General features: G+C 30.7%; 1 protein-coding gene and 1 long non-coding RNA gene across 2 annotated transcripts; one reads left to right on the top strand and one right to left on the bottom strand.

The window, feature by feature from the left end:
• The first annotated feature begins 6,147 nt into the window (after positions 1-6,147).
• LOC136970236 (uncharacterized) lies at positions 6,148-7,291 on the top strand. Its single transcript, XR_010879961.1, has 2 exons — positions 6,148-6,268; positions 7,098-7,291. It is a non-coding gene; the product is annotated as an uncharacterized lncRNA (long non-coding RNA).
• Positions 7,292-9,542: 2,251 nt separating this feature from the next.
• Positions 9,543-26,373, bottom strand: LOC136970307 (A-kinase anchor protein 7 isoforms delta and gamma-like). Its single transcript, XM_067264728.1, has 7 exons — positions 26,286-26,373; positions 24,429-24,517; positions 23,530-23,666; positions 18,666-18,768; positions 16,288-16,455; positions 13,764-13,908; positions 9,543-9,562 (listed from the first exon to the last, which is right to left on the bottom strand). The coding sequence occupies exons 1-7, from the start codon at positions 26,371-26,373 to the stop codon at positions 9,543-9,545; spliced, it is 750 nt and encodes a 249-aa protein (XP_067120829.1).
• Positions 26,374-27,295: the final 922 nt, after the last annotated feature.

Raw genomic sequence — 27,295 nt, 5'->3', positions numbered from 1 at the left:
TTTTTTTTTGTATAAGAAAATAAAGAAGCCTCTTCTATCATTTTTTTTTCTAAATTTGTTATTGTTTTATATCTTCAGAAGAATATTCGTGTTGTTATACCATTTGATGAAGTTACAATGGGCAAGATAGCCGAGTGGTTAAAAATGGTAGCCTATCATTCTGGGACACTCGGGATTGAATCCGGACGGCTCGGAACCCCAGGAATCTTTCTGGTGGTGGTCTTCCCAGATAAATTATTAACACTTCTTTGCATTATAGAAGCAGTTTTAAAAGGACGTTTACATTTAACAGAGGTGATTAAGGCATCAGCATTATTAATCGCTCTGGAGACCCGAGATCGAAAATGAGCGAAACAACCATAAGCATTTCTTGGTGATTGGTTCATCCCGGAAATTTTGGTTTTCATCCCTCGCCACCAGGTCGACATTATTGTGGACCCGGCCTCACGATGGGTTTGGATAAAGGGCCCTCTTAGTGCTCACGGGCAGAAAGGATTTTTAAAAAATGTAACCATGTAAAAGAAATTTAGCCATATTTAATCATAACTGTAGAAACATAGAAATTTAATCATAACTTTAAAATAACTGAATTAATGTTATAATTTATATTACGTAATGAAAACAAATTTGTTAAAAAAAAGAAAAGAAAACAGAAACAATACGCAAGCTTGAAGTAGCTAATGGTTAAACTAGTTTAACAAGACTTCCTTAAAAACTTATATCAAGAGGAATTCAAATGTTCATATAAAAATCTTTTATAGTTTACTAATTAGGAGTGTTCATCTATATAATTAAAACTTTTTTAAAAAAACTCATGTTTAGTATCACTAAATCAGGATAAACACACTTTTTTTAAATGGATTAAACAAGCGCAATCAGCTATTGATCTTAATTTTTACAAACTACTGTAAACTACATTCAACTGAAAACTTAATTAACAATAAACGTACTGTACCTGGCCGTGTAATTTATTCATATTAAATTATTTTGAAGTATAGGATCCCTGTTAAAGAAAGCAATAATTTCTTTTAATTTTGTAAAATGTAAATCCGTACATTAAAGCTAATTTTAAAAAGTTTATTTATTTATTATATTTACCATCCTTTTGTCCTCTATTTTAATAATCTAAAGTCTTTTTAAGACTGATTATAGAGATTATTTATAACCACTTCTATTGCGTGATGTTTCCTTTTGTTTATAACCACGACTTATAAAAAAAGATTTTATTATCTCTCTGTATGAAAAGAATATAATTCACATTGTCATCGTTTATCAGTACATCACTTGATATTACTTATTTTCTTCTAAAGAGGTGAATTACAAAAAAATAAATACAAAAACAAGTTTGTTAGATATATTTTAGTGTAAATATTTATAGCATATTAAAGTACTTTAAAAATTACTTCCGTTAGTAATATATAATTAGACTAAAGACTATACGTTTAAAAGAATGATAAATTAAAACGAAGTTTTTATCTCATAATTTCATAATTATTGAGTTAATATTTACATGGCATAAACGAGGTCAGAGCTGGTTACAAGTGTAAGCCCTTATTTCTCTCAGAAAATCGTAAGTAAACACGGTCTACCAGTACTGAGTGGATAAAACCACTGGTAATGAGTTAGAACCTCACCAAAGGACTGGCCTCGTGAATTTTTCCAGGTTTTATTCACGTGACTAACACCTAAATAGAGCAATTTTTATAGGAAGTCCTCCCAGGAGGTACCTTTCACTTGGCAGATCGCCCATATGCGGTGCAATCCAAATAAAACAAAATCTTCACTGTTTATCTAAAATATAAACGAGTAACTTTCGTGTCATATTTCTCACACAAAAGATTAATCTTGGAACTGTCCTATAAGCGCGACCTAGTCAAATAGCCCTGCTGGTGCTTTATCTAATCCTGGATTCATGAATAAGAAGAGGTAAAATATCTTGTATATAGGGTCCCTAGTCAAGAAATTTATGTATTATTAAAACAAATCTTAACACTTCAGAATAAATATGAAAATAAAACGAATCAAGTGAAGTAAGTGAAGATTACCTCTAACAAAAGCAATGGATGTTTATAATCCTTTATGTGAAATCTTTCATATGAGGAGCGATTATCACATATGATTAAAATTTATTTTATTTTTTAATTTGTTTTAAATAATTTTAATTTATCATAAAAACAAAAGAGGAATTGCCGAATGACCGAGTGGTTGGCTCACTGCTCTGGGGGAAAAGGAATAGAATCAGAACGGGTTGAAAAAATCTCAAGAATTTTTCGGATGGTCATCTGTCCGGATATGTCCCTCACCACCCGGCGCCCATTTTATCCTGGCCAAACCCCATAATGCGCTTTCTAAAAAAGCTCTTAATAATTTTCATATTTATATTCAGTTTACAAGTTGTTTGTTTATTTTTTCTAGATAAGAAATTAAATTATCTTTCGTGTTGAGTAATCATAAATCTAATATGAAGAAAAAGAAACTATTGGACATATATATATATATATATATATATATTAGATTTAAGTATTTTTTTCATTCTGATAAATATACTTTTAAACATTCTCCGCCTTTCGGACACTAAGAAAGCTTTTTTCCCCACGCCCATTATTTGTTAGAGTGGGCCCACAGTAAAGTAACCGAATGGCAAAAGACGAAGACCAACATTATCTGAGTCAAACTATTCGTAAAAATTTCTAAAGATCGAATCCATGCGAAGTAAAGTTCCTAAAAGCTGTAAAGGACAAACTGTACTGTATAGTACAATACCTTTATCTTTTCGGGAATACTGCTTATAAAATGACGTAGCATTGAAGTATCTCTTGTTGGAAGCAATACTTAGGCTGATATATATATATTTTTATTTTTCGTAACTTTTTACGCCCTGTGGGCACTAAGAGGGCCTCTTATAGCAAGCCCATTACGGTTCGGCCAAGCCCACAATGGGGCGGCCGGGTGGTGAGGGACGGGGACCGACATATCCGGACGGACCACCCCCGAAAAATTCCTGGGGATTTTCGACCCGTCCGGATTCGATCTCGGGTCCCCCAGGGCGGCAGGCTGCTAACCTTGACCGCTCGGCCATCCGGCAGCTCTTAGGCTGATATTCAAAGTAGCGATAGCGTATACGTTGGTCGGAGAAAGAGCCGCAAAGGCTATAATCTCCATATTAAATTGTGAAAGAAGAAGAAGAAGAAGAAGCGATAGCGTATTGATGATTCTAATGTAACATTCTTTAACAAAAATAATTTTTAAAATTATTTAAGCCATTAAAAAAACCGAACATGAAGAAACAATGCGCATTCTGACTGAATTCTTATATATTCTATACATAAATATTTACTTAAATTTACTTTCTTAAAACAAATTAATATCAAATTTCTAAAATTAATGCTCAATCTAGTTTATTATATTAAAATATATTATTAATTTTTCACCAAATAATTTAAATATTAATATTTAGGAATAATAAGTTATCAGTAAGTGCGCCTTTTGCGGTGATAATACGAACTTCAATAATAAACAGAGAAGTGTGGGAAGCAGAAGGGTTGTCTAGGTGCAAAGATAGGACGATTTAAATGGTTCGTTTTCAGGAAATTTGCAAGAAGTTGAGATGTTAATAAATGGATAACACCCAAAGTGTAAACTTTTACTGTGAAAGCTACATATACGCCCACAGAAACCAAAGCCTAGATGTGAAAGGAAAAAAGTTTTGTCCCGGGTGGAACCGAATTCACGCCCTTCAGTAACACGTGGATCGCTTTGGCTATTTAAACTAACGGGATATTTTGGGTGTTACTTGGTTTATTCTAAGTTTTATGTTATAAAAATTTAAGCGAAGCAAAATCTGTTACTTTTTTTACAATATAACTAATGTTCACAGTAAGCTGAAGGCCTTAAAAAATAAGAATCACACTCTTATATGAGGCATTCACAAGCCAAATCGATTAACTCCAGATTTTGAATTTTTTAAAATTTTAGTGTCACAGCACTTGATATACTCCTAACTTTTTATATTCATAATAAGTTTTTTTAATAATAAGCATTAATATCACTTAAAGACAAAATTTTATTGGCTTTGGAAAAAAATATTATTTCAGAAGCCAATCTAAACTGACATGTAAATTAACCTGCATACACTGCAGCATTGCATTGCAGTCTGTGCTGACCAATGCCTTGTAGATAACAGTAAATTATTTAATATCTCATCACAAAAGGTACTTAAAATATTGGTTACAGTCCAACTGTTGCAGAAGTATATACTTGTGGATTATTGAATGATTGTTTTCAGAACAGAGAAAAATTATACCATTATATCAAGATGGGTGAATCTAATAATAATGGTTTTGATTGGAAAGCTGTGAATCTGATGGTTGTTCAATACAATTTATTAATAGAAAGATCAGCTCAAAAATGTGTTAATGCATTTCTTTGGATTCATTGAATTGTAGCAGTGATGATATTACGGCAAATAATTCGATTTGGCAAAAAAGAAGTTGTAATTCTGATAAATGGGCCTGAAATGTCCAAAAGCATAGAAGAATAAAAGGTTTGGAATACAGATGTAGAAGTGGAAATTTCATGCTTGCAAAAACATTTGCAGATGTAGTATGCCAATGTTTAACATCTAAAAGTATTATAATCTGTTTTTTGGGTGGATAAGTAAACATTTTATAATAATAAATACTGTATTAGATAGCTATCTGCTAGGGCTTATTATAAAGTAGCTATGAAAAGAGCCATTTCTAATAAGTCCAGTTGTGGTTCCAGCAACAAATTAAAAATCTCAATTCACTGTTTTACCAATACATCTATTTGTCATTCCATTTGTTGTTATAAACAAGTCGTCTTTGGTTGTAACAAGTAAAATACAGCTTACATTAAGCTTCTATAAAAACTATCATTTCAAATTTGTATTTTGTTCTCTTCATTACACAAGTTTTAAATGATTTAGCTGCCAACAAATGTCAATATTTATTGACAATCAGTTTGCACATTTATATTTATGAAACTATTCCAGCATTTTGCTTATTGGATATCTGTATTTAAATTATTATTATTATTTACCTTTTTTATAATTTGCTTAATGTTCTTTAATTCTTCATTTTACAATACTTTTTGAAGAAAAAGTATTGAAATATATCATTTTTATTAATTGTACAAATCCTTCTTTGACAATGTTCATACCAAGAAGAATTATTATTTTTTAAGCATACAGCTGTTTCATATTCTTTGACTCTTTTTATTAACATTCTTTTTGTTTCTCCAATATAACATTTTTTATTTTGTACAATTTATTTTATAAACAACACCTCCTATATTAATACTTTTTCTTTATTACTATTAGACATATATATATATATGATATTTTGCAATTTATTTTTTATTGCTAGCTACTAAATTTATATCAAATAAAAATGTGCAAACTGACTGTTAATAAATATTGTCGTTTGTTGACAGTTAAATCATTTAAAACTTGTGTAACAAAAAGAACAAAATACCAGTTTGAAATGATAATGTTTCTATAGAAGCTTAATGTAAACTGTATTTTATTAGTTACAACCGAAGAAGACTTGTTTACAGCCAAAATGCATTTTATAACAACAAATGAAATGACAAATAGATGTATTGGTAAAACAGTGAATTGAGATTTATAATTTGTTGCTGGAACCACAACTGGACTTATTAGAAAATAGCTATGGAAAGAGGAATCCTAGCAGATACATATTTAATATGATAGTATTAGGATAAAACTAAAAGCAATTCTATTTAGATTTAGGACAGTGCTATATTGAGGTTTCTGTATTTTGAACATTATTAAAAGCTCTGCTCATTCTATCTTATGATTTGTTTTAAATTTGCAAATTCTACTACTATTTTTACAAATTTTATTTTTTACTATCAATTTATATTTTGATATTGTAATGTACTTTGCTGCATTGAAATATTTTAAACAATATTTTTTAATTATTCATGTTTAATTAATACTTTATCATTTAAATTGAAATTAATATCTATTCTAAAGATTATTGTAAAATATTTGATTAAACACAATGAAAAAAAAGATTTTACAATTTTTGTAATCTAAAATATTAATATTTATGTTGTAAAATTATAAATGTTTTATATATCCTATATATTTATATTTTAAGAGTGTTACTTTATATTTTAGACCATGCTCTGCTCTCTCCAATTTACTTCAAGTATTGAAAGAAGATTTATTCACAATCCTCATGAATTAACTTTTGAAGTCATTGATCATTTTAACAATAAGGTAAGAATACTAATTAAAAGTATTAACTTTGAATTATTTTATTATTGTAAATATATAAAGGATGATGAAATTTGGAACTTTTATTACCTACAATTAGAATTTTTCAAATGTTAACTTTGAAAAATAATACAGGCAAGAAGCTTTTTAATATATGTTTTTCTTTAATTGATTGTTTAGTTGGCCAGATTTATGATTATCTTCTGCCTATTTGGGTATAAATTATTTGGGCAGAATTGAGAAAATCCAGGTTTATTTTATTAAATTTTTAAATTAGAATGATGAATATCTGAAGTTATATTTCACAAAGAATTTGGAAGACCACCTTTGGGTTGTCGATATGTTAAATCATTATTAAATTTTTGGATTTTTTTTTATTACGATTACCTGAGAAAGACTTACAATGAAAAGTTTGATTTTCAACTTCTGAGATATCTAAAGGAAAAGACTATATGTAGCTTGCTTTTCTTTAAAAATTTCTGGATGGTTTGGGTTTTTCTTATGTTTTTGATGCTCAGTTTCCTGAATTGGTTGAGAGTTGTTCAGTAGATCTTGTACAGACTTATATTGATACAAAATTACAACAGGAAAGGTCAATGCTTGGCATTTCTTTAAGTTGTGAGTTGTTTCTGCCTGGTCCCCATCATTATATCTTTTATATGAAACAAATTACCATGCTAAATCATTAATTTTACAACTAAAATATAACAAATATCGTTTATTATTGCTTCATAAATATATTAATTTAGATATTAATAAACTGTGTACTTTTTGTGGTATTATTCCTAATTGTGTTAGAATGATAATACATTTTTTTTTTTGTATCTTGTAGAGTTCTGGGACCTTTTTATCAGCAGATATTTGACAGTTATGGAAGTATTGTAAATTATTTGAGTCTCCATATATAAGCCATATGGGAGTTTGTAAATATTTTTATTTGTTTGTTAAACAGCTAAACTAACTTGTATATCTCAAGTTCTCCTTGTACAAAATAAGTAAAATAAAGTTTACTATTACTATTATTAATTAATGAAAACAGCATTCTGTATATGTAGCCATATTCCATTTGCTTAATAAATTATGAGTATATGGCAGTTACATTGTACAAAAATATGTAAATCTTGGATAATTCAAAATTCAATAATTTGAAGTTGCAATTATTTCTTCCCTTGAATTTTGAACCAACAATGATTTCCTGTCTTGCTGCAACACTCAATTTTCTCCTTCAAGTCTAACTTCCAAAAGAAACAGAAGACTTTTGTTCCTGTTGGAAGTTAGACTCAAAGACTTCTGACTACTTTTGCCACTGATGAATATTATTGGAGTTTTACCAATAACAAAAGCTGCCCAAACCATAATACTTCCAGCTCCTTACTCTACTGCAAAAAGTTTTTAGGTTCTTTTCTCAAGTCATGCCAATAACTAACCCAACCATCAGTCTCTCTAATATATCATTTTCAAAAGTTTTTTCATCCAGGACTTTTTTCTGTTTCTTGTAGATTTCTTACACTGGTAAATATTCTCAGAGAAATAAAAGAGAAAATTTCTTCAGGATTCTTGACTGTAGGTCAATACTGTGGTTTATCTGCAATTTCAGGTGAAGTTGATATACTTTTGTTTCCGATCCATGCTTTAAGAATGTTTATTTTCTTTCAACCTTTGCAAAATTCATTAAAACCAACTGGAGTCAATACAGTTTTTCTATTTCTCATTAGATGCAAAATTAAGTCTATTATGTGACTTTCAAAAACAGGTTTACCATTGATTGTTAATTTGCCTTCCATCTGATGACTTCAATTTTATATTTATATACAGTAGATCCTCCTATAACACAGGTTCATATAACACAGTTTCCTATAACACGGCAAAAAAATTGTGATCAGTTTTGTATAACACGGTAAAACATCATCGCCGACTCATGTCGCAACAAGATTGGTCGAATCTGGACCAATAGTAGATAGCAGCCAAATTACTTGCCACAGTCCAGCGTCATGCATATATACAGAGTTTAGGCAGGAAAGTATTGATAAATGTTTATACAGTTCTTGTGAAAACAACATTTATAGTATTATTCAACGGCCATAAAAATTATATTTCTATTAAGGATGTCTCCAAAGTTCAGTGAATTCTTCACAGAAAGAATAACTTATCAGGAAATGCATCGGCCATTCAATGAATCGCTCCGCAACAAAAACAAGCTTAGGCAATGGCGTCTTTGAACAGTGCACACTCTGTAAGTAATCCAACAATTTTTTGTTTATAGCATAATTTATATGGATTATTCCCAAAAAATTATACATGATTTGGAAATGTTGAGTCAAATTAGTCTAGAATCGATTAATTTTATGGAAGAAAACCTTTCAAACAGCCATAGCCCTAAACTGCACACATGCCGAGCTGTGATTGGCTCATATATTTAAGGGACTCGTACAACACGGATTCATATAACTCGGAACAAATCTACTGTGTTATGGGGGGTCTACTGTATGTATATGATAATTACAAAAGAATACCCCAACTTTGAAAGGCTATATTTACAAAACAACAAAACTTATGCATTTGGTTGACAATCACTTCAAACATCACATTGTAAAGTTTCATTCAGTTACCATAACTTCATAAATATTCAATGTGACTGCCATTAGAAACACAAATGATATATAATCAGTAATCAAATTCATTCCACATTGCAGTATGTCCAGTGTTACAGTTTGGATGACTGCAGTTATTTTCATTTTGAGTTAACCAACATTAGCTGGTAGTGGAGGAACAAACACCTAATCCTTTTGCAACCTCAAAAAAAAATTTCATAAACATTAAATAAACTGAAATTTTTAAATAAGCATAAATATTTTGTTACTGTTTTAATTAAATATATGTATGTATGTATATATATTTTTGTAAAAATTTCAAAAATTGGTTTTACTAGTTTTTCGGATATAATGGAATTTGAAAACCAGGTTTTGTATAAACCTTACCTGAGATGTATATGCAGAGAGAGAATTAGAATGAAAATAAACTTTATTTAATGTACAAAGGTTGAAGTTTTCTGTTTTTGTAATCCAATTTTACTAATTGTGCTTTCGTGAAATGTGGATATTCTATAATACAAGTATTTTGCACACAAAAAAATACAAGGTGCATGTGTATAAAAGCACCAATTTTCATTCATTATTGTTTGTCATAACCTTTTGTGTTTCAATTAGACAAAAACTTCACACATTTTCTTTTTGACAAATTTTGGGCTTTCTCCTATTTTTGCTTCAAATTCTTCTGATCATTCCTCCTTTAAATTTTCTGCAAATAAATCATAAAAATGGGAATCAATTTTATTCTTTTAGCATTATTCCAAGAAATTATTTTTTTTATAAATCAAATTTTTCAGATGAAAAATATTTGAATAATAAAATTCTAAGGCTCGAGATCTTAAAATTTTCAAGAATTATAGTAGTGTGTCGTTAATCCGAACCCCGGTAATCCGAATCGCCGGTTATCCGAATGATTTTCAGTCGGACTGTGTCGTGCTGAATTGAACGTTTTTGATACTAGATTTACTTCTAAAGTATAATTTTCATGTTTTTATATTCTTCAATGAACATCGGAAAGGTTAATATATTTTTTCGTACATAATTGGTTATCTGAACAAATCACTAATCTGAACAACCCCAGTCCCCAATTGATTCGGATTAACGACTCTCTACTGTAATTTGATTTCTGTATGATACAATATAGCAAATCTAATTTAGTTTTGGTGTGTGAGTCTGCTATTTATTAAAATTATCATTTTGATATTGTGTTTGAGACTCTAATACACTATGAAGTGTATTTCAATTTTATTATGATATAGTAATTGTGATGTAACTGTCATCATCAATTCACACAACTTATTTATAATAATAATAAGACATATTAAGTAACAAGATTTGGCAATTTATATAACAATGAATTTACTAAACTCATTGAATATTTTACATTCAGACTATTGTATGTTATTTAATTATAGCAGTAATTAGTTATTAGTATTTGCTATAATTAATTTTATTTACTTTTATAACCACTTAAAAGAGGAATTTTTGGATGAATAAAACAAAATGTTATGTCCTTCAAATCCAACATTCACCAAGTTCAAGAATTACTCAAAAGACAGATATTTTATTTATGTGCATTTCCAATTGGAGTTTTCACTGTCCCTCTTCAGTAAAGGACCAGTCTGTGACAGAGTTTACACTACATTTTGGGCCTCTCCGACATCAATTTTGTTTTATTTGTCCAAAAATCTCTTTTTTAAGTGGTTATAAAAGTGAATGATTATATTCAGCAAATATTGCTAATTTTAACTTAGTACTAATTTGATTTACTTTAATTATGTATTATATTTGGAAGAAATATAATTGAATGGAAAGCTGTTAGTATACTCTGTATTTAGCATTATATGGCCAAACTGTGTGTTATGGTGTCCTGAAGCACCATGAAAAACTAACAAAGCCACTGCAACTATTTCAACTATTGCAACTACTGTTCATTGAAAGAACTAAGTTTCTTTGTATTTCTCCTTTCTTCAAATCCATCCAATGAACAACACAATAATACAAATATGTTTCCTAACTTTGTATAGCTTTGCAGGTAATACTTAGAATGTATCACTAATGTTTTTGACCCATTTCTAGGGTCTTCTTTAGGTGTTCTACAAATTTTTCTGGTTCAATTCTGATTTTTAAATGTTCCAGTCTCCAATGCTTCTATCTTCGAATTTATTTTTCGAAGTTTCAAAATTTAAATCTCCAAAAGATGTGCGCCTGTGCTGGCTGTTATAGCATTGCATCGTAAATGTTTCTGTGGTCTACAAGATTGGCTCATGACTAAGATGGCAAACAATGCAGACCAAAAACAAATACTAGAACTATCACATATGCTATGTTATACATCATACTTACAATTAGATGGGAAGATGTTCCTTCAAAAAAGAAGGAAGGTAGCTAAGTCCCTTGACAGTGGGCTATGGGTAGCCCATTCTCAAGGGACTTAGCTGAAATTTCAGTATGCCTTCTAGAAGACAAGGTCATCCCCAAGTTCCTTTCCAATATTAAAGTATATAAGCAATACATCATATGGAACAGTGATTCTCAAAGTGGGGGTCGCGACCCCCAAGGGGGTTGTAAAAAAATATTTGGGGGCGGTCTGAAAAAATGATGCCAGATCAATTTTTTTCCAAATATTTTATAAATTGACTATGGATTCATGTTTTGAAATAATAGATATCAAAAATATATAAAATAATTTTTACTTAAATAAATTGCGCATATAAATAATAAAAACAGTATAAATATTTAAATATGAGCCTAAATATAATATTCATAAATTTGTGCTCTATTGGGGAATCCCCGAGTGCCACTCTCTGCCTAAACTATGATAGAACAATGTTGTCATTTGGAACGGTGTTCACTAGCAGCGTTGCATCTGTAGGTAAGTCTAGTGAGAAAAACAGTAGAGCGTCGTTATCCGGAAACCGATCAACCGAAAGCGTTTCAGTCGGCAAATTCAAATTTCCGCTAGTGCTGTGGCGCTGCAATATTTGGCTATGTCTTGGGATACTCCGATATTATTTTAGTTGATATGTGTTTTTAGCAGGCAACACTGGGAGGGTCCTTAAGGACGCGCCACTATTTGAACGAGACTTTTTCCCATCGTGAGTGGTAAGTTTTGCTTGTTTTTCTGAGGTCTGTATTGTGCTGAATTGGAACGTTTCGAGACTAGATTATCTTCCAAAATATAATTTTTTTTGTTGTTATATTTTTCAAAATATTTATTTTGTTTGTGAAAAATAAAGAAATAATTTTTAAAAAAATTTCGTTAATCTTAACATTGACAAAAATTCAACACAAAGCGACACGCAACGGAGAGGAATTTCAACATGGGATAGATTAATTAAACAAAAGAAATTAACTCCTCCTGAATTTAAATTGACCCACTACCTCCGGGATGTTTTTCTACACATAATCATTCTTCGGGGTCCTTTGAAATTTTTAAATGCAAAAGGGGGGGTCGCGGACCAAAAAGTTTGAGAAACACTGATATGGAAGATAAAGCCAATAATCAAAGAATTTATACAGTGCACGAATTGCAACCCATATGGCCTTACAATTGAATTGGAACAATAAGCAATAAAGATGCTCATTTTTGGATGTTAGTATGACATTCAATGGTAACAGATATGACACCAAAATATACCAAAAGCCAAGTGCCATCCTAATATACATTCCTGCCAACTCTAACAACTCATAGAACTACAAAATGGCAGCTTTTAGGCACTTATCAGAAGGGCCTACACACACTAGCAAAGAACAGGACAAATCGAGGGAAATAAGAAAAATAGCAGAAATTGCTGAAAAATCATGGCTACAATAAAAGCCTAATATATAGAATAGCAGATAAACAAAAAACCAATTCAAAGTCCAATTAAATAAAATTCCAGAAAAGGATCCACAACAAGATACATCTCCCTACCGTATTAGCTATAACATACAAGCACCCTATGCAGTCCCTAAATCAAGAAATTGGAGCTTACACTAATGCAAAAATAGCCTACAGACGTAAGCCAGATACATTCAGTGTGTTAAGAAATGAGAAGGATCGGGCGGAAATCGAAAGAATGTCGGGAGTATATAAAATTATGCTAAGAGATAACAGATTTGATAGAGACCTTGTGTATGTTGGATCTACAAAACAATCATTCAAACAATATCTTCGTGAGCACAAAACAGACATCAAAAAAAGAAAAGCAATACCATCTTAGCAATATACGCCAATGAAAACAGCATTACACCTAATCTAGAACAAGTGGAAATGATCTGACAAACCCGGCATATAAACCAACTGCAAAATCTAGAGGTGTTAGAAATTTTTAAAGTGGACTGCAAAGGCCTGTCAATCAATTTTAAAAAAAAAAAACAAGTATTGAGAGCATGGCAGGCTATTTATGACACAACGCTATAACAGCCGGTGCAGGCACACATCTTTCGGAGATTTAAATTTTGAAATATAAATTCGAAGATAGAAGCATTAGAGACTAGAACATTTAAAAATCAGAATCAAACCAGTATAATTTGTAGAACACCTGAAGAAGACCCTAGAAATGGGTCGAAAATGTTAGTGATACATTCTAAGTATTAACTGCAAAGCTATACGAGGTTAGTGAGACGTATTTGTCCTTTCTTCTTTCAACCAAACCTCTCCTTTAATTTTAATTTCATATATTGGTAGAGTCCTGCATCTAGCTTGGTCTAACTTGGAGTCTTTTATCAAGTAATGGTAATTGATAAATCTTTTCAGTAGTTTTTCTAATTATTTTTTTTTCAAGTGACCAAACCTGCTTCACATTAATTCTTCAATGCTTTCCTGTAGTTTTTTGACTTGTGTCATTTTTCAGAATATTTCATTATATTTTGTAATATTAAAACTATTACTTATATATTAGATATTAGAAAATCATTTTTCTTACCAAATAAAAATTCTTTGCAGCAATGATAATAACCATTATTATCTTTGCACTTCATATCTAATAGCTGTAAGCCTTTAACTATTTCTGTTCCAAATTGTTCATCTTTGAATTCTTCATACAAACAACATTCAACTTTTCTGATACCCTGAAGAACGAATAGTTCAAATTCAATTAAATTCGTTCTAAAAAACCTAAATTTATTTACAGTATTTTTTAATAAAACAAATAAATATATAATAATAATGGAACCTATATTTATATTTATTTATCATCATTATAAATATATCTACCTTAGAATAACAGTTCATATGTTTACAAAAAAAAAAAAAAAAAAAAAAAAAAAAATGCAAGATTAATGTTTTTAGTTCAAATTAGGAAAACTTTGCCAAGGTTTTTCATTCTTGCTTTTTTTTCTTAACCTTTGAGAGCTTGGCCAAGCCCACAATGGGACAGTCAAGTGAAAGAAGGGGCTCAACATACAATTTGATCCTGGATCTGTGGATAGGTAGGCTGATGCCTTAACCACCTCAGTTGTCTGGTTAGCATCACAAAGATTTTCATTGTTTATCGGCAGTATACATTAATTGAAAGAGTTTCAGTTTGTTTGACTTATTTTGAGTAAGAAAATATAGTTCAGGTATCAAATTAAAGCTCTTACCCTGTGGATAATGCTGAAGAGAGATAGAGAGATTTGATAAAGGTGCAATTATTTGGACACGGCAAAGGTATGATTTAAGTGTATGAGACAAGTGTATTGGGTCCACCTGCCTATATACTTTAGTCCGAGCAATTTTTTGTGTTTTGCAATTTCATTATTGTAAATACTGAGCTTAATATTAATAAATGTATGTTTTAGTCACTAATGCTATTGCTTTTATCACTCTCTTCCAACTCAACCTCACCAATTCCCCAAGTTCCCTAGCCCAAGCATTGCAGGCACATGCAGCTAATATATATATGACACAAATGGAAATATATATATAATGTGTGTAAGGGTAGATTTTCAATACTTTTTTATTCAAAACAAATGCAAGAAACAGACTGAATTCTAAAGATGACATGAGATTGTTTGTTGCCAAATACTCAGCCACAAATTTTAAAGCTGGTTGTCCATATGCAAGTAAAACCGTTACATTGCATATTAGGTTAATGGAAATGCCTTTTTATGCAAATATGGCGGTCATTTGCTTATTGTAAAAGAGGGTCACAACTAGAATTTCTCAAACGGATTCTCGGTTGTTTTTTTAATCCAGGAAATTCTTCTCAGCCCAAGAAATTCCGCAAATTTCTTAAAAGTTCACTGTTTTCTTATTTTATGTTAAGGTTGTAGAAATTTTGCCAATAGAAAGTATAATTAACTCATAAACTGTCAGAATACATTTGTATTTATTAATTTTAAACCTACTTATTAGTTTTTTAAATTTTTACTCATTATGGTATGTCACAAATGGTCAATAATCAATACGTAGCTTATTTGTGGCAGGACTGAAAATTCTTTACCTGTCAGAACCTGTAATATCTGGAATAATTGTGCTTGTGCTGTCTTAATTTTTAACCATGCCCAGTAGCTTCAATAACTGCGTAACACCAGGTTGTGCAAATTGGGCAAGGATACAAACGAGTACGAAGTCTGCAAGTATGAAGTTTTTCTTCAAAAACCTAATTATTAAAGCCAAACAAATTGCTGAATTATTGGGCTATAAGCTTGATGCCACTATTAAAGCAGCAGAGGCAGACAAATCAAGAATAGAGAGCAAAAGAAGTACTACAATCTCAAAAACAAACTAGAAATCTTCAAGGCTACAGGTGAAAAACAATAAACATCTGTTTTCTCTTAAATGCACTAAACACAATTCCACTGATGTCAATTGAATCAGAAAGAACGTTCTCAGTAGCAGAACTTCTCATTACTAAAATAAGAATCAGATTGAGAGATGGGAGTATGACCATCTTTGCTTTTTAAAATCTTAATACAAAATATTATTATAAATTTTTATATGTGTTATTTAAATCACAAAAATTACCTTTTAAGTTCATTTTTTTAAATTTTCAACTCCAAACATTTTTATTGTTGTTGTTGTATGTAGTTTCCAGCAAAATTAATAAAGTTTTTCTATTTGTAAAAATTTCTATGTAATTCAAAGATAATTTTTAATATATATCTTACACAGCATTATTAATATGATTTTGGAGGTTGCAAACATATTAAATTACTTTAAAAAATGAAATATAATTATATCATTTGATTTCAAGTATATCTTAACAATAATTAATTCTATCCTGGGATTTCCCAGGATCCCAGAAAACAGTTCACTTTTATCTTGGAATCCCAGGACAAGCAAAAGACCGGGAAATGAGAAACCTTAGTCATAAAAAAATCGAGAAACACTAATATAAAACAATTAAAAACTGATAATTACATAAATAATAAGTTTTAATGTTTTTCATAATTTATAACCAAATTAAAAATTTAAATGAAAGAGGTTGAAATTAATTGTTTGTGTTAATAATAATAATAATTTACCTTATCCCATAGTTTTGGATCTTTGGATAATTTCAAAATTGTTAGATGTGGAGTAAATTTTTCCTTATCAGTAATATCAATATCACTGGATTCAAATGTCTTTAGTACTTGTTCCCGAATATGCCTCAATCTTTCTAATTGATATTGAGAAATCTTCATGAAAATTACCTAAAATATTTTAAAAAAACAATTATATTTATTATATATTATTTTAAATCATTTAAAATAAACTAAATTAAATGATTGATATACAGAACTATAAATCAAGCTATGTATTAATAATAATAATAATTAACATTATTATTATTATTAATACATAGCTACCTTATTATTAATCTCATTAAATAATAAGGTAGCCTGAATAAAATATTCCATTATAGCAGTAATTTTAATTAATTATTAGTACATGCTGTTATTAATTAAATTTAAGTTATATTACGTTAAAATGATAATTCTAAAAAAATTTACAATTTTTTTTAGAATTATCGTTTTAATATATACAATAACCGATCCCATTGTTTTAATATTTATTTTATATTATATTAAATATGGAAGAAATATAATCGATTGGAAATCTTGTTAAAATGGGTTTAATATTATATGACCAAAGCAAGATTTGCTTATGATAGTGTTTTCCAAACTGTGTCCTTCATGATCTGGACTACCACAGCAAACTGATAGGCACTGCAGTTATTTGAAATTTTTGATGACAGCATAGAATTCCAGCATTCAAAAGACTGCAACACCACAATCCCTTTGAAGTACTGAGTGTATTTAATCTCTGTATGGAAACAACATGCAAATTCTGAAACTCTCAGAGTAGGTTTCAAACTACAGAGAAGGAAAGCAAATGAAGATGGTGGCAGGAGACTTTTTCCTGTTGTTGCAGTTTGTTACATCCAATTAAGTTGATTTAATCCAGAACTTAAATGCTTTTTTTAAAGCACTAACATAGCTGAATGTTTGAAAAATACTTTCCAAAAGACATAGAAAAGTTTGCATGGATCCAAAATTCATTTCATGCAAAGGGTTCATTTGAATTTAATTTTGCAGAAGAAACTTTTGTTGGCTGTCTTTTGATAAGACTTTACAGCAAATTTTGTGAACAAGGAACAATATTTTGAAGCTTCAGCAGATGCTCATATTTACAGATATAAAATATGAATATTTCTTGCTAAAACTCAGTGAATCATTATTCAATTTGCAACATCATATTTGTATAAAGCTAACTTTTCAACAATTGCTGTGATTAAAAGCAAGGATCATATATAAATCAGTAGATAACAGAAAATGAAGGTGGCAGAGTCCAGTATGATTCTAAAGTTTGAGAGGTGGTTCGGTTCCCAATATACACACACATTCCATAATTAAATGTAACCACAATTATTACTGTGATGTGTGTGGAAACAACAATTAAAAAATGAAATACTGTATATTATTTTTTTTTCAATTAATTAGTTAGGTTCAAATAACTTAATAAATGAAACTGTTAAAGATTTTGGCTTAGAATGCCATTAAAAATTGTTAAGATAGTAAGGTTGCTGTGAACTGATTAAGTCTTGAAACTACAAGCTTTACAACATTACAAATATAAACTCTAGCAAAGATAATAGCAGCTTATGAGTATTTGGATTTAGATTTATTCAATGCTACAAACTTGAATAATATTTTACTATTTCTATTTAATGCAATGTCAATGCAATTAAAAACAATAATACATCATGGTAAGACTAACAAATTGATATTTTCAAGATTCAAACTATTACATTAAGTAACTTTTTTCTAATATCATACAGAGACAAACCATTAAAAATGACTAAATTTAAAGTAAAGTGAATACAGTTAGCACCAAGGGCGTCGCCAGAGGGGGGGCAGAGGGGCAGTTGCCCCTCCCTAGACATGCGAAAAAAATTATTTAAATGCTAAGTCATTTATTGCCTGATTTATAATTCCCACGCGAAAAATCCAAGAAGATTATGTTTTAATTAAAATAATCTTCTTAAGCTTCTTAAAATTTATGAATCGTTTTTATTTTACCTACATACAATTCATATCCTCTATCAATTTATATCATCTTGCCCCCCTGGCCCATTGGCTGGTGCCCTTGGTTAGCACTATTTAGTGAGTATAAGTAAAGAGTATTGTTATAGGTAATTTTAATTTTAAAAAATATTAGTCAAATATTGTAATATTGATCTTTCTAATCCTGGTATATAATGCAATTCAGAAATTCAAAGTTAGCATTTTTGAAAGTTTGAAAAATTTATTAACTAAAGTTTTAATTGACTAGGTAAAAAAGTTTCAAATTTTGTTATCCCTTTTAAATATTTACAATAATAAAATAATTAAAAGTTAATGCTTTAAATTAATATTCTCACCTTATTGTTAAAGTTATCAATTCCTTCAAAAGTTAATTCAAGAGGGTTTATGGATAGATCCTCTTTCAATACTTGAAATACTTTGGAGAGAGCAGAGCATGCTCTAAAAATATAAAATAACATTTCTATATATCTTACATATTTATATTTTAAAACATTTACATTTATAATTTAAAGATTTATATATATAAAAAAATCTTTGTTTTTGTTAAATTGTGTTTAATCAAATATTTTAAAATAATCTTTTGAATAAGTATTAACTTCAGTTTAAATGATAAAGTATTAGCCATTAATAATTAACAATTATTGTTGAAATTATTTCAATGCAGCAGAATGAATGCCTTACAATATCAAAATATTAATTGATAGTAAAAAATAAAATTTGAGAATCTTCATTCTCAAATTTTATTTAGAATTGTAGAATTTGCACATTTAAAAAAAATTCATAACACTGAATGAGAGAGCTTTTAATAATGTTCAAAATACAGATAAACCTCAGCATTTTTAAGATAAAGGCAAGGAAAGAGTCTGAGCCTTTATCTGAAAAATACTTCTTAGCAATGTGTGTGGCAAAAAATAGTTAACAGTGCCGTTATAGGATGTGATTATACATGGTTTATTAATATTTATAAATGAAGAAATTATACAAATTCTTAATGAGGAAGAAAAAGAAGGGTAAGAACAAAAAAACAGAGTTAAAAACTGTAACAGTAGAATTTTAATTTGTATTTTGAATTATATTAGATCAGTGATTTTCAACCAGTGTGCCCCAAAAAATCTATATAAATAAAAATGTAATGTCCGTTTGTTCCTACCGATTCCTTTGAAATTTTGACACAACGTTGCATTTGAATACGCACGTGTTTTTATATAATATACATGTCGAAATTCCCCACCCACCGGGGGAAAGGGACAGGATTAAGGCTTACCATGAAGGACTGGGCTTCTATTTATACTATTTTAGATGCAGTTTTTTGCGTTTTAATAGGGTATGTCAAGAGAATGTACACTGAGAAGAGGTTTTTCGAAATCCCCCCGCAAGGAAAGTGTTATACATTTATAATAGATACATTTTGAGCCACAGCAACGCGTGGCTGGGGCCGCTAGTTTTAAATAAATTATTTTCAAAAGAAGTCCAAAAAACAATAAGTATACTCAGTGGCGTACGAACAGCGCCAGATTAAGCCTCTAGCGGGCCCTAGACAAAATTTAAATTGGGGCCCCATTTAAATAAGTTGCTTCTAAACAAATCTTATATAATGTGACATTAGCGTAGCTAGCATCGGTGACACCCGGTGTGGATATCGTGGTGTCACCCCAAGTCACACCGTAGTGTCACCCTTTTTAACTCTTTTATAAAACACTATTGAATTGTAATATCTTCGCACTCGACTTGAACGCTATATCGAATATGCGATGTCGCGACGTATAGGTGTAGATTTAGAAAATAAATCATAACCATCTATACATCGGTACTACCACAAGACGCAGACCTGGGAATATATATAGATGGCGCGAGATCCCGTGGCGTTACTTCTGACCCACGGGAGGCTGTTAATTTTTTTTTCTTTTTTCTTTTTTTTTTTAGGCAATGGCTAGTCGAGAGGAAGTTAGTAAGAAAAGAATTGTTAAGTACAGCATTTTCTGTCCTATCAAATTTCTTAAATTTGACTCATTTTCAAACAGAGAAATCTTCTGCACTGAAGCCGGACCCCTCCGACTTACGGGCCCTAGACATTTGCCTACTTTGCCTATTCGATAATCCGGCCCTGCGTACGAACATAACTGGCGCCCGGGGCACGACACTTTATTGGCGCCCCTCCCCCTCCAGAAACACACAGTTTGTCTTGGAGACCATTTGGGCGCCCCTCTGCGAGTGGCGCTGGTGCATGATATGCACCGGTGCCACTCGCAGACGGGGTGCTCTTGCATCCCATCGCTATGCCACTGGTGTACATGTCAAAATTAAAACCTCTTTAAATCGATTATACGTGTTTTTCATTGTTATAATAAGTAAACACATACATAATATAATAAAAGATATGTATACATAAACAAAATTATATGTGCATAACACTTTATTTCTTTTAAAATGAAATTTTCTTTTAAATCAAAAATGTCTCTCTGATTGTCCATATTTAGTTCAAATTATTTTAACTTAGAAATAGCCAGACATTGGACAGGTTTCTAAAGGCAATTATCATGGCACTTTAAAATGCAAATTAAGTCTTATCGTTAATTGCTTATGTAAATGAATATTATTAATTTAAATAACTATTGCTGTAATTATAGTAGAAAACCACTGTACTAGATAGTGAAAATTTCGCAGAGGAGATTATAATGAAAAATTTTATATAAAGTATATTATAAATGCCAGTCAAAAGTTTAATTTTTTATGTATATACATTTATAAGAAAGGCCAACTGTAGCGAGACCGGCAGGTTTGAAATGCATGTGGCATAGGTATAGGCCTACATCTAAACAAATATAAATTGATATATTATTATTTAAACTATTAACGTATGATATGTCCATTATATGAAAATTATTGTTAATTACAATTAGGTAGCCCGATAGTTCAATGTTAACTCGCTTAAAATCAAGATTTTAAAAAGCAGGCAAATTTATAAATGAAATTACTGAAAAAATTAAAATAAATTTAAATTTGATTATCTTTCATGCGAAACAATGCTAAAACAATTTCTATACTTTTGTGCAAAAGAAAAAAAGTTGCAATTAATTAAAAAAATTGTAATTAAGGGTTAAAAATGCATGCAAAATTAAATAAATAAATAAAATATTTTTAAAAACATCATTAAAAACAATTATAAAAACTAAAAATAATAATTGAAACTCTAGCCTTGAAACCGAAACTAAAAAAATCCAGCAACGAGTTGTTCAACTTTCCCGGCGAGATTTGGTAGCTCCATCTGTTATCAATCCTCTAATAAACAAACCTCTCTGCAAAATTTCAGAAATTTTTGAGAAAAAGTACGTAAGTTATTAACCTTCAAACAGGGCGAACAAAATCGTACCCCCACATACTAACATCCATACATACAGAAATTATCCAAGATTACTCTGATCATTCAAATCGTGTTTAAAAACGAACTATAGCGATTTGATCAATCTCTTTCCACGTATAGAAATGCCATCTGGGATCAACTGAATCGCGATCAAACTAATCTGAATGGAGGGTAGGATCATTTGGATCGGATAAAATAGATTAAAGATGGCGGCCTCTATGGTTAAAGTCAAGCTTATAGTTGAGAGCAAAGAAGTATGTTTAACTGACGAAATGAAAAGTATTTAAAACCTATAAATAGTAGTAAAAACATCCGATAAACTGAGATGAAAAAATAAGTATTTAAGAAACAATTTTGTAAGTTATTACGGCAAGAATGCACTCCCATTTTGCCGTTTTGTGAGCAATTTCGTTCACAAATTAAATACGATTCGATCGTACTTGTATACTTTCCATCAACTAAAACACATGACAGAAGCGATCTGTATCCCGTGACAAAAACTGATCTAATCTTACATATCAATCCATCCGAAACGAAAAGTATATGCACCCCTGGTGTAACCTACTCACATACTGCCTCTTTGTAAAGTGTTAGTTTCAGTTTCGGCGAGGACGGAACATTTTGCTTTTAATGTACAGTACAGTACAATAGATACAGACAGTGGTGATATTCGAAATATTTAACAAGGGGTTCGCTAGCAGAAAATTTTTCCCTGACAATCACCGACAAATGAAATGGAAGTTTTGAATAGAAATAAATACAACACCTTTTCTTGCAACCGTATATCTAACAATCAGTGGCGTACTTGGAACGTTACGAGCCATGGGTGAAGGGCAGGTAACGATAATATTTTAGGGCTGTCGACCTTTTTTTTTTTTTTTTTTTTTTAGGCAGGGGTAATCTTTACCGCGAAATGGCGCTTCTGGAAATACACACGTGTCATCATCTCTCGAGATACATTATACTTTTTCTTTCGCTGTCCATAGCCCGACACGTGTTCGACAGCCATCTTGTATTATCTCGCGCGCGTGGCATTCTGGGGTCTCTCTTATGACTGGATCAAAAACTCTCTTGAATCGATCGCGATTAAACCTCGATTGAAACGGTCGAGAGAGATCGCATCAAGACATACTCCCTGACCTTGCTCACAATCTAGATTGAAATGCTCGGTACGAACGGGGTATAAGGCTCTAGTTTAGTAGTATTACAGAGTATAATACGCATATTTTAATATATTTAAAAAAAAAACAAACCCACTGAGAAATGTTCCGTGTGTTTAACAAGGTTCGGAAAACTGAAAATTTTAACAACGGGTTCGGCCGAACCTGTGCGAACCCGCCGAATATCACCACTGGATACAGATATACATTATAATTTAACAAAATTTAATTTTAAAAAGTTTTATTATCGCATTAAGTATTTAGTCTGTAGTAAATTTGTTTTATTTCTATCTCGCAAAAATTTTAACAGAACTTTAATTTAAACCACCAAAGAAAAAAACAATTACAGTATCTTCGTTTTGATTCTGACTAATTCAACTAGTGTTGTAACTAGCTTTTTATTTGCCCCTTGCAAGCCTCTTCATTTTTTTTCTCTGCTTTTTGGTAGAGGAAATAATAATAATAAAACCAGTACGAAAAAGCATTTCATTACATAAATTTATAAAAGGAAATATTATCATGGTATGTCTGACAATACTTTTGTCAGTTCTAGGCCCTTTCGTCTCGTGCACCCGTCGCACGTGTCTAGTTACGGGCACTGAAAGTCCAAGTATATCACTATGATAAAAATTATTTTATAAATTATAAAAATAAATATAATAAACATAAGTACTGTACCTTTCAAGTTCTTCATTATTTGCTATGTGACACACTAATAAGGTAATATGAAGAGTATTCACGTCGATTAACGCGGACTGCAATATTTTTTCTTTTTTTACTAAGTGGTTTTGAATGTTCTTCACAGAAGCAGTTGTCTGATTAAATATAAAACGTTCATTAATAATAAAAAATATTTTAAAATTTATATCAGGTTTCCAACTTATTTTTATCACCGGACCCTTTTCACCTTAAAGGTCGAGGGGGGTCGAACTTAATGATTTTACTCATTAACATTTACAATTTTATATATAATTCACCTCTAACATTAAGCTTTTTGCCATTTTATAATAATTAATAACAAAATAATTTTAAAATAAATTCTCGTAACAGATGGCGCATTTTAACTTTTTTTCCCAGAAAGTTACGCAATTCGTTGTTGTATTTTTCAGATCGTGTTCGTACTTATATTCAGTTTAAGAAAAATGTAAGTTGGAAAAAATATATATTAATTTAGTTGACGACCTTCCTTCTTATTTTATTTAAAGTTGCATTATTCTTCGCGAGTACGCGCTCTGGAAGGCCCTGCTTCACGTAAGCAGGGCTTTCCAGGGCTTGTATGGGTCTGGGTAAAATGGCCCTCTTTTGCTCATAAGAGGCCCCTTCAGTCTTTTCCCCCCATTTCTGAAGAAATGAAATACGTAGAATGCTACTTTATTAATAAAAAGCAGTCTTAAAATTTTAATTTGTAAGTAAATTAACATTAACTTTATAGGGGTAGAAACAACTACGGGCTGCTAAGTTTTCTCCGATTCCCAGTTCTCCCTCTAAACGGCTTCCCGCGCATAAGTAATAAAACGTACCAGGATCTATAGATAACCGTATAGTTATTTATAGATTATGGTATGTACTGTACTCACCTTAAAATTATCAATTTTAATCGCAACAAAGTAGTTTGGTCTATTCTCATAACGACAAGTTGTTTTCGTTTTAAAATTCCATCGTGTTTCTGAAAGGAAGAAAATCGCATTAGGAACAATGGCGTATTATAAAACAATAAAAATATTTTGAATTTTTACTATAAATTAGTAACAGTAATTATATTTTATACATTAATATATGTAATTTTAATTTACTGGGATAGTTTCCTACCCAACATGGAAATAGTTCCTGGAAACTTGGCAAGTTTGCTTTGCTATCCGTAATATTTTAAAAGAAAACACGTAACTTTTCTTTAACGAAATAAATATTCTTTACTGAATAATCAGTTAATAAAGTCATTACAAAAGAAATTATAAACGAAATTAAAATTTCTTCACAAGTGCTTGCGAGTGCTATAACCTTTTTCTTTCTTTCTTTCGGATAGTGGAGTGTGTAGCAACTCAGGCTTTATACTCCGGAAGAACAGGAGAATGATCGCTCAGCGACCGAAGAGTCGGCCTTATAGAAGACGGCCAATCCGAAGAAGACAGGAGAGAGGTCACGAGGCGATCAAGTGCTATAATCTTGATGTGAGTGTAGATTTTAATATACTCGTAAAAGCAGGGCCAGATTTACATAAGGACATTTTCGGCCGGTGCCAAGGGCCCCCACAAAACTATGTTTAAATATATTTTTTTACTATATACTTAACTATTGCATATATAAAAATTTCACTGGTGTAAAGTTAACTTGCAGAAAAAAAAATTTACATAAGCATTTTCAATTAAATTAAAATAATTAGTTTTACACAATAAAATATATGTATGTTTACAATAACCTTATTTTTAAATGAAATTTACAACTTCCTACAGTTGAAATTTTTAAAATACTTTAAATATCGCGCGATTATTTATACACGTTCGTGCAAGTTTATAAATTTTCTAAATTATCAAATTTTCCTACTGTTAAAGGGGCCCCCACCTTATTTGTGCCCATGGGCCTCTGATTGTTAAATCTGGCAATGCGTAAAAGTATTCCTCGATGCGTGCAATTCCACTACATGCGATGCTCTTTTGAAACCAATAAATAGCGTAATTCGAGAAGTATTTAAATTAAACAAAGTTACCTCGACCAGTGAACCACATTATCTGAATTGTTATCAACATTAAAGCTCAGTGTCCCAAGTGGATAAAACCAACGAACGATGGTAGTTGGAATGGTAGTCATCAATGTGCTGGCCATGTAAAGTTTTCCGGATTTTCTTCACGTTAGTAACACGTAAATGGCCAGTTTACCATAAAAGATCTCCCGGGAGGCACTACATTTTGACCCATTCGAAACAAAAGTCGTGAAAGTTGGCAGGTTTATATAATTATATATGGACAATTGACGTTAATAAATTTTGATAGGGACGTTTATCGTAGCTCGAGTGGGGTCAGACTTAATGACAATTTGACTCGTTATAAACATTTACAATCTTTTTATAAAACTCAGCCCTACCCTCAAAATTAAGCTTTTTGCCATTTTATATTTGTTAAAAATATAAAAATATTTTTAATATAATATGATAACAGATGGCGCGACCAACATATTAATGTTGCTGGGAAAAGTTGAGCAACACGTTGCTGGTTTAGTTCCTTAATTTTTTAAAGAAGAGAATAATTTGATAGTCATTTTCAAAAAATAGAATTTTTGGAGGAGACCCACATAAAAAGTGCTATAAACAAAAAATCATCCATTGTAACGGTTACTCTGTTACTTGGACCCAAGGAGAATTTTCGACCGAAAACCCGAATTAAATCGTCCATTGTTAGAATAAATACGAATAGTCCTAAAACATTAATATAGAATCTTACCTCTTTTTCCGTATGTTGAAAAATTCTTCCAAACGTCCATTGTAGATGCGAATTCTTTTGCTAGACTCTGTTTAACTACAGCCCACATACACTACAGCCTTATCATACGAGAGAAATCTTGTAGATATGCTTTGTCAACGTACAGTACAAGCATTAACCCCTGAGCGATCATTAGTTCTAAATTATGCCGCTACTGCTAACAGCGCCACTGACAGGACTCGATTTGTGGTATTTTCTGGTCATAGTTACAAATTACGAATGCTTTATTAATGTATTAGTTAAAAATGAAAATAAGTTTATACATAGACACCTTACTTAAAAATGAATTTTTCCATAAAAAATGAAAACTGTAATATTATGAGATGAAATTATGAATAAAATAAAACACAGAGGAATTTAAAATTTGATATTCTGCCACTGAGAGAAGTGTTATTATTAATAGTAATTGAACGTTCTGTGATATGCATAAGTGTATAACCTAAAAAAACATTATTGTTTGCATTAATTATAAATTCATTACTCACGCGGCATACACAACTATAATATCTCCTTGATAATATTATTTTGGAAAGGAGACTTAGGATAGTTATAGAGAAAAGGATACAGTAAGATAGGGTTCAATACTAAAACTTCCTCTCACTTACAGCCAACTGTGCTTTACTAGACAAAATGCAATGTGTACAGTACTTCCTGGGCTCAACCGAAAACATTGATGGAAAGTGGCATGGTTCGTCGAAGATATGAAAATCGATTTAATAAAGTGAAACAATTAAAAATTATTATAATTTGTATCAAGGGTTCAATTCTAAACTGAACCAAATCGAAATTAAATTTTTTATTACATAAATTGTACTAAAGTTATTTGCAATTTTTCTGCAGTTTATGTTTCAAGAGATGATGCATTATACACTGCACTGAAGCCAGGTTTAATTAGGCTTGAAAGATTCGTGGAAGCGGTTACTCCCCATGTGGTCCATCAATATGGAAGGTTTTAACGATTGCAAATCTTA

Source organism: Centruroides vittatus, unplaced genomic scaffold, assembly GCF_030686945.1.
Source record: "Centruroides vittatus isolate TY-2023 unplaced genomic scaffold, ASM3068694v2 contig_1048, whole genome shotgun sequence".
In the NCBI taxonomy this organism is placed as follows: domain Eukaryota; kingdom Metazoa; phylum Arthropoda; class Arachnida; order Scorpiones; family Buthidae; genus Centruroides; species Centruroides vittatus.
The sequence above is the reverse complement of the archived record's forward strand: the minus strand, read 5'-3'. Positions and strand labels throughout refer to the sequence as shown.

Coding starts and splice junctions, on each gene's coding strand:
- LOC136970307 (XM_067264728.1), bottom strand. CDS start 26,373: ATGTGGGCTGTAGTTAAACAGAGTCTAGCAAAAGAATTCGCATCTACA. Junction 16,456..18,665: donor TTGATAACTTTAACAATAAG/GTGAGAATATTA, acceptor AAAATATTTTAG/GTAATTTTCATGAAGATTTC. Junction 9,563..13,763: donor CTGCAAAGAATTTTTATTTG/GTAAGAAAAATG, acceptor ATTTATTTGCAG/AAAATTTAAAGGAGGAATGA.